The sequence below is a fragment of the Rhincodon typus genome, chromosome 24, assembly GCF_021869965.1.
Source record: "Rhincodon typus isolate 14 chromosome 24, sRhiTyp1.1, whole genome shotgun sequence".
Taxonomy (NCBI): Eukaryota; Metazoa; Chordata; class Chondrichthyes; order Orectolobiformes; family Rhincodontidae; genus Rhincodon; species Rhincodon typus.
Window position 1 is genome coordinate 25,701,132 of NC_063355.1, and position 9,286 is coordinate 25,710,417.

General features: G+C 39.6%; 1 protein-coding gene across 2 annotated transcripts in view; it reads right to left on the minus strand.

The window, feature by feature from the left end:
- The window catches only part of pes (pescadillo), a 44,721-nt gene that overhangs the window by 16,282 nt on the left and 19,153 nt on the right, over nucleotides 1-9,286 (minus strand). For both annotated transcript variants that reach the window (XM_048611542.1, XM_020512553.2), the window contains exons 5-7: nucleotides 7,623-7,794; nucleotides 4,860-4,949; nucleotides 1,005-1,121 (exon numbers count right to left, since the gene is read on the minus strand). In XM_048611542.1, coding sequence (XP_048467499.1) covers nucleotides 1,005-1,121; nucleotides 4,860-4,949; nucleotides 7,623-7,745 — 330 coding nt within the window. In that variant the 5' untranslated portion in view covers nucleotides 7,746-7,794. The remainder of the gene's footprint in view (nucleotides 1-1,004; nucleotides 1,122-4,859; nucleotides 4,950-7,622; nucleotides 7,795-9,286) is intronic.

The window sequence follows — 9,286 nt, forward strand, 5'->3', positions numbered from 1 at the left end:
CTCATAATTTAAAAGGTCACAAATGGAAGTGAAAGAAAAATATTCCACACAAGGGGTGGAATGTGCATACATCCAACAAGGGGGCTGAATGAATTGCATCATGTTCCAACAGAATACTGTTTGTTTGCACCATCCAATAGCTCAATGCAGAAATAAAACACTTTTGCCATACCAGATCAGGCAGTGTGCTTCAAGAGGTTGTTTCACAAAGCACCAAATTTGTTTCATGCTCATATAGCGGGTTATCAAATCAGTGCATAGGTTTCTGAGAAGAAAAGCAAGCATTTTCCAGATGGAAAGTCCCTCACTTTGCAGGCCACACTACTCATTTGTCTACCAGTAGCCAACTGAAGGGCAGTGCTGGAAGAGCTTTGCTGGATGATTGCCCACCAGCTTTCCCAGGGTGTGGAATGTCACATGTACCCGGTAAACATTACAACCATAATGAACATTCCAAAAACATTTAGGCTTGAAAAACGGACAATGTTAGAAAAATAAATCACACTGCGTGCCCTTATCAGCTATAAAAGAACTATTCCAGTACTGAATACCACATTACCGTCATTATGAGCATGACTGTAAATGGATAACTCTTGCACATGCAAAAGGTAAAACTTTGGTCTTTGTTGATTTAGAAAAATTCTCAACATTTCTGAATAAGCAACTTCCATTTAATTATTTTACACCTGTTGAAACATTCATTCTGCAGAAGCACTATCATTGTGGAATTCAGGTTATTGAAACAACTTTGTACTTTTGATGCTGTACAATAATTTAATAAAATAAGTTGTGCAGTCATTAACACTTCCAAAGTCCTAAATATGCTTTCCCATCAGACTTGGCCTGCAAACCAAAGAGAACAGAAAATATACAGTGTAACAAAAATCGAAGAGGGAAAACAGGAACATATATAATTGGAATCAGATATATAACAAATATGAAGTTGCAAATCACCTCTGGGATACTTTCAACGACTAAATTTACTTGACAGAAATCTAATCTACCTTTGGAGGATAAAGAAGATTGAGGCTCTGGTACAATCTAAAGTTGACAAATCCAAGAAGGGTTGTGAAAAACTCTGTGAAGGTTGCCATCACTCTGTAGTCCACATCTGTGGGATGCTGGAAACACAATTTTAAAGCTCAGGATAAGAAGATTAAGAAGCAATAGTTATATTGTATGACTTAAAACTGGGATAACACAGAAGCCTTTTAAATGCAAGTATTTGTTTAAAACAAAAACAGCATACTTTGCTCCACTTGGGAACTATAAAATCCAAAGCAAAAGAAGAGATTTTCATTTTGTTAAGCTGGGAGTAGTTTGAACAATACATGAAATCAGCAAGACACCCAAAGCATGAACATCAGGAACTACTTGAATAATTTGCTTGGTCAGCACCGGACAATGCTAGATTAACAGCCAGCTATCACGACAGTACTCCAGATCCCAGTCTACCAGTGAATAACACAACAAGATTAGCTGGGATAGTAGGAACTACAGATGCTGGAGAATCTGAGATAACAAGGTGTAGAGCTGGATGAACACAGCAGGCCAAGCAGCATCATAGGAGCAGGAAAGCTGACGTTTCGGGCCTAGACCCTTCTTCAGAAAAATTAGCAGGTATTGGTATTATGAAAAAACTCTATGGCAGTAACGAGGTTGTTGGCTTGCTCACCGAGCTGGTTGGTTATCGTACAGACGCTTCGTCACCTTGCTAGGTAACATCATCAGTGCAGCCTCTGATGTTGTTCAACTCCGCTTGGTATTTATGATCTGGCCTGTTAGTTGGGTTGTGTCATTTCTGGTTCTGTACTGCATGGGTTTGTATATGGGGTCTAATTCCACATGTTTGTTAATTGCATTACAGGTTGAAAACCAGGCCTCTAGGAATTCCTGTGTGTATGCGTGGTTGGCTTGAGCTAGGATGGTCACATTATCCCAGTCAAATTCATGGCCTTCATTGTCCGAGTGCACGGAATTGAGGGGAAAGTTGGTCATGTCATCTCAGTGCACCTGGACAATGAAAGTCACGAATTTAACTGGGACAACGTGACCATTCTAGCTCAAAACATCTGTATGAAAACCTGCCAGCTCGGTGAGCAAGCCAGCAACCTCACCCACAACCTGACCTACAAATCTTCGCAAGAATCTACGGCAGCAAATTGGTTGGTTCCCATTTTACAGTTTTGTAATTATAATAAGCACTTCATTATGCAGGGCATTAACAACTTGGAACATTTTACTCCTAACATTATTTTTCCAATCTTGCCAAATTACACGAAACTATCTGGCACTGTTTTAAGATTTCAGAACTGGTTACATTTAAACTTGATTGCTGTAAACAGCTGCTGCAATTTATGATGGCATGCTTTTCAATTTTCTTTGTCATTTTCTTCAATGACAGTAAAATCAGGGTAGATTTGTGGCGTAAAGAGCACGTTATCAACTGTGCGGTCTCATAATTCAAAACACTTTGTATGTATACGGGACATTTCTTTGGTCCACTGGGAAAGCGAGATCATAAAGTAGTACAGTCCATCATTCTGTGACCTGGAGATGGAGTCAGCCTCATGGCAGCCAAAGCTCTCTCAAAAATGTTGGAATTGTGATTAACCATTTAACAAGCAAGTATGACATTCTCGTGAACTACCAATTCAGTTAGTGGTAATAGCTTTAAAAGTGCAGTGCAGTCCAATGCCCTAATCAAAAATGTACTACTACTTCTACTGTACTTCCCACCTACCAAACTGAACTCAAGACCCCATCATTGTAAGCTAAGCTGCCAGATTCACACAGCTTACTTTTGGAACAGCAGTGCCAAAGTTAAGAAATATCACATGATTTTCATATGGGACCATTCAAACAATGAATAAAAGGAATCGCAAAGTTCTTTGTTCATCTACTACCAGGCATAATGGAGGCTTTATTGCTAGAAGCCAGCTGCAGCGCCCATACCAATGTTACAAGGGACTCTTTTCAGTAAAAGAAAGCTTTTAAAATATTAAAAAACGCCCACAGCATTGCAGTTGGCTAAACAAATGACAGGCAAGAGGTGGTCTGAGCCTAGTAGCTGTCCAACACACTGAGGAATGCAACACAAGAATTACATTTGCCAGTAGTTCTAGGCAAATATTTAATTAAAATTAAAACCCACTGACGTCCTGGTTAAACTACAAAATTCCTGTATTACAACTAACAGGTTTCAAATAAATATAGACTAATATACCTCATTTTACAAAGGAAAGAAAACATTCAATTTTATTATTACTACAATATTTCTTTGTCAAGACCACCTTTAGTCAACTTCACAAATTTGCTCATTAGTTTGGGATACCTCGTATCCCAAATTTCTGACAAGACTGAAGAACACTTTTACTTCATACAAATATCAGTCTTAATACAAAGAAAATGTTCAAGATATTGTATAGCATTTGTATCTAGATGATGAAGGCATGTATGAACTCCAACTCAACCCACAGTCAGTACATCTGAAAATTTGTGGGGAGACCAGCTTTCCCCGAATCAAACGAAATCCACTGGTCAGCACCTTTCCTGCCCTTGTTTGCAGTCATAAAAGTAGGCTAGCAGCAGCAATGTTGATGTGTTGCAGTTTGAATGCTGCAGCCTTCACATACAAAGCAAAGCTACACCTCAATGCTCAATGAAAGGTTGGAGAAAAATGTCAAAACATTTACGCTTGTAATAAATTGGTGTTTGAAATAACCAAACTTTTTCCATTCATTCCACTTTACATCGACCTGTCTGTTTACACTCATCTTCAAAGCAAACTTGGGAGATCACACTGTTGACCAGGAGTGATCACTGAAATACGTTGAGCTGCTACAGTGATTCTCAATCTCAAAAGATCAGTCAGGACATTCACTGACTTAAAACTATATTTGAGACATCAAATCACCAAGTAGCTGTTTTTGTTTGTATTAAAATTCAAAAGAAAACAGTGCAGATTGGAGGAGCAGCAGTAAACAGCTACAACGCTTAGTATCGCTGGTCAAACATATTTGGAGAAAAAGGGAATGGGACTGATTAAAAAAACTAATCTAAGTCCTAGTGCATGATTGATGAACAAACCAGCCTCCTGTAAAATTCTATGATTACAACCAAATCTGAACTTCACTTCAACATTAATCTTGTGCAAGCTTTTATTCCTGGTAATCTTGCAACTTTAGCATTAGGGTGCCAAACAATTATCATCATGTCAGCCTGTCTTTTTGGAGTTGGACTGACTTGTGGTATAGTATAGAATGTGAAGTAATCCACAATTATGCTTGTAAAACGTGAGCAGGAACAACGGCCATCATGGCAAAACTATCTGACTTGAAGCAGCGCTTCCTTCCAAATTCCACAGTTAAAAGTGTAAAGATTAATTTTCTACAAAACAAGAGCATTGGCTTAATTCTGGTTTCAAAAACAAAAAGGACTTAATCAGATGATGATGTTCTGTTGGTGCAGGCAAACATGTTCCCTTAAAAAAACATGTTGAGCAGGGAGGAGATGTCTCATTTCAAGGTGGTAAGAATGCTAACAAAGATGTTTCTCCAGTTCTTTGCCACTATGTAATTACCCCAATTCTTTCCCCTCAAAATAAAGTTTTCTGGGGCTATTGGAAAGTCATTGCAACATTATGGAATTTACAAGGTCAATTCAACGACTAATAGTGAAATGCTGACAAACAGTAGCAAATAATTATTCTAGAGACAGCCTGCCAGCAATAATATAGGTTATGTGAAACAACAATACACATCATATTTCAGCATATTCACTCACTATTGTTTTAAGGATCATTAAACACTACTGAACAGCAAAAATAGAATCTGCCAGACTGCAGCCTTAATACTTACATCATGTGCAAATGTATAGGGCACAATCCAAGTTATCAGTTGACCAAGAATTTCAGCTTGATAATAAATTCCTTTGATAGATAAGAATACCTAGCAAGAAATTATAATCTATTAATTAAAACCAAAAGAGGTTGCCTCAGTAAAACAAAAAAGCAGTGTGGTTGATTTACAACAGCTTTTTAATTGTATTATGCAGTATGTGTTTGTTAATGCAATTAAATTTGAACAATTAATTCATAGAAGCACAATACAATTGTACCTCCAACAACAAAATTTTAAACATACCGCAAAAAGCGTATGAAGCATCGCTTCGCTAGACTTTGAAGAAAATAGCCCAATTTATATTAAATCATTTTCACATGATTTCAGCCGCTTAGTCATAGAGTCATACAGCATGGAAACAGACCCTTCAATCCAACTAGTCCACGCCAATAGTCTTCCCAAACTAAACTAGTCCCACCTGCCTGCATTTGGCTCATATCCCTCTACACGTCTTCTATTCATGTACTGATCATGTGTCTTCTAAACATTCTAACTGTACCTGCATCCACCACTTCCTCTGCCAGGTCATTCTACACACAAACCACTTTGTCAAAACAAAAACCCTCACGTCCTTTTTAAATCCTTCTCCTCTCACCTTAAAAATATGCCTCCCAGTTTTGAACTCCCCCACCCTACGGAAAATACCCTTGCTTTTCACCTTATCTATGCTCCTCACGATTTTATAAACCTCTATAAAGGTCAGCCCTCAAACTCCGATGCTCCAGTCAAAATAGCTCCAGCTTATAAAACTTTCTCTATAATTTTCATATAACAATCCTCAGATTCTATTATGTTTCTTTCAGGAGACTGCTAGCTAACTAATTGGCTGCCAGTCAACTGATGCTAAATTTTGTTGTTATAGGTTGAGAGCTTTCCAATTTGAAAAAAATGGGATTGACTGTCAACCCCATTTTATTTAAATTCTTCTGCCCATTTTATGCCCTTATCATCTGAAGGCATTCACTATTTGTTGCTTATGGTTTCATAGCTATCATGCACTTGATCCCAACAGTGCACAGTGGTTTATTTCATCACAGATGCTGAGCTACAGTTCCACATACAACAGCCTTACAAAACGATGACCCAGGTAGAGTCTAGTCAGTTAACACCTACTATTCACCTATACCAAGTGGGTCTGAAAGATCAACACAAATCACACAATGTTAGCTAACTGACTTCTATAAGAGTGATCCTTAGGCTAGTTTAATGTCCAAATTCCCACAGCATTTGCAATGAGGTTCTTAGTTTCCCCACAACTTAGTGTGATGGGGACTGTTATGAAGGCAGAAACTATTCTATGATATCTAGTGATAATACCAGTACAGGCCTTCAGGTCATAGAATCCCTACAATCCCCATTTGGCCCACTGAATCCCCACTGACCCTCTGAAGGCATTCCACCCGGACCTAGTTGCCCGATCCTACCCACGTAACCTCACTAATCCACCCAGCCTCTACTCCCTGGACACCACAGGCCAATTTAGCTTGGCCAATCCATTTAATCTGCACATCTTTGGACTGTGGGAGGAAACTGGAGCAGCCAGTGAGAATGTGAAAACCCCATATAGAGTCAACCGAGACTGGAATTGAACTTGGGTCCCTGGTGATGTGAGGCAGCAGTGCTAACAACTGAACCACCCTGCCACCACTGTTTTAAGAATCACAAACAAATATCAGGTGTTTTAATTTTACATACAGACAAGGGGAAAAACACATTCAAAAAGTGTATTCTTCACACCTTTCTTTGCTTCAAACCTCTTCAGTTCTTTCATCGAATCCTTACTCTCCCACTCTTGTTATCAGTCCTATTGCCCTTTTCTAGTGCATGGTTTGTTTTCTCGCAGAGTGAAGAAAATAACAACAATCTAAAGACTAGGCACTGAGCCACCGATTTCCTTTTTCTTAAGTCTGTCATTTTAACTGGTATTCCATTAATCATGACCGTTTTGGGTTATCCTGAGATTGCATGAAAAGCTGCAGCCAAAAATGCAATTTTCCTTGTTTCCATTTGGCCCAAAATTCTGGTAGTAGCTTTTTAGGTTTCTTCACCACAATGGATAATGGAATCTGACCTAATTCAGGATTTAACACTTTTGTCTTTACACAATGACAAATATCTTCTTGTCATTTATCTGCCCAAAATAGATCTAAAACTTGGTACAATTCCATTGTTTTGTTATTTTTGTATTGCTAGCAAGTCCAACCAGCATCTCAGGTTTTGAATAGCATTCTAATCATTAATGCTCTGAATTGTCACCTGATAAAATTTGTAGTTTATCAAAACAGCTTCAACATAAAAATTATAAAATATGAACAAATAAGGGCTTTCGGCTTTTCCAGCATTATTGTTTGAAACGGACATTCAGAATCATAGTAACTAAAAACTTTCCAGGAGTATTTTGACTGCTTTCTGTCAACACGCTAGCTCTCTGCAGTGATTCCTCCATTTGTTGGTATGCTTGCTGATAATCATGACCTAAATACTCCTCCAGAACCAATCCACCCATTATACATACAATTCACATGGTTTCACTCTCGCACTGCATTTTAAAGTTATAAATCTGGGAAACATGCACCTTACTAGATCTTGTAGAGTTTATACTGGCAGTAAAAGTTAAAAAAAAAAAAATCAACGTCCTCACCATCTTGCTGAACATAGCATCCCCTTTTTCTCTATGCCTACAGTGTTGGAAATTATCTCATAATACCAGCTGAGACTTACCTTGCGAAGGGACCTGGAGGCAATAACAAAATTCATAAACTCCACAGATAGGCGCCGACATAACTGAATTGTCTGTACGTGACATTTACCCGTGCGAGGGAATGTGGCAAATAGGAAGCACATGGACAATGCATCATCAAGGTCACGGAGAGCATCTATGAAGGTAGGGTACCTTAAAAGGAGAAAAAAAAACTCAATCTTTTCAATATCTTGTCACTGGGAAAAACAGGAACCATAACAATCAAAAGAAGTTTAAAAATTAATGGGTAGAATCAGAGCAAGGAAGAAAGTAATAAATTCCAAATCAGGGTTACTATGCATGTATGGGAATTCACAGAATATTAATAAAGATTAGCGAGTTACAGGCACAGGCTGCCACGTGGGATTATGATGCTTTCATGATAACGGAGTCCTGGCTGAAATGAGGGCAGGATTCGGTGCTCAGAAAGACAGGGAAGGGAAGAGAAAACAAAAACATGAGGAGGGTGATATTTTTGTTTAGTGAGGACATTAAATAGTGTTGGTGGAAAGCAGATGCACTGCCAATAATCCTTCAAATTTCCCTGGATTCAGGAGTGTTTTCAGAGGATTGGAGATTTGCAAACATTTACACTCATTCAAAAAGGCTGCAAACATAGCCCTAGCAATTACATATTAAGGAGTTCAACTTCAGCAGTAGGAAAACTTCCAGGAACAATCATCTTGGATAGGATTAATAGTCAAATGGAAAAACAGGAGCTAATTCAGAATGGTCAACATGAAGGGAAAACTGCATCCATTAACATGGGAGTTTTTGAAGAGATAACACAGAGGGTTGATAAGGTGTACATTGATGTTGAAAAGGCATTTGATGTACTACCGCACAACAGACATACGAGGAAAGCTACAGATCATGGAATGAAAGGGACAGTAGCAATGTAGATGACTGAGATGTAGGAAACAAAGTAATGGCTAGTGAGAGGAGGGATAGAGCTGGGGAAGGTAGGTGAGATGGTGATAGGTGAATGCAGGTAGGGTGTGGTGGGGATTGGTCAGTGGGATGGGTGGGGTGAATAGGTGGGAGAGAAGATGGGCAGGTTGTCTCAGGTTAAGGAGGCGGGGACGAGAGGGAGGGTTGGACAGGCCGGGGAGCTTTTAAAATTGGTGAATTCTGTGTTTAGGCCATTGGGCCGTAGGCTCCCGAGGCGGAATGGGAGGTGTTGTTCCTCCAGTTTGCGTGTGGCGTCATTGTGACGCTGGAGGTGGCCCAGGATGAACAAGTCACCCAGGGAATGGGAGGGGGGAGTTAAAACAATTGGCGATCTGAAGGTGTTGTTAATTATAGCGTACAGAGCACAGATGCTCTACGAAACGGTCTCCAAAGCTTGGTCTCACCGATGTAGAGGAGGCCACGTAGGGAGCAATGTACACAGTAGACCACGTTGGCGGATGTACAGGCGAACCCATGCCAGATTGAATGGAGGGTGCATGTGCGCGTGTGTAAGTGTGGAGCGGATGAGGGATTCACAGAGTGAGCAGTCCTTACAAAAGGCAGATAGGGACAGGGAGAGAAATCTCTTTGGTCATGAGGTTGGATTGTAGGTGGCCGAAGTGACGGAGAATGACACACTGGATGTGGACGTTAGTGGGGTGATCTGAGACAGCCAGGGGGCTTCTGTCTTTAT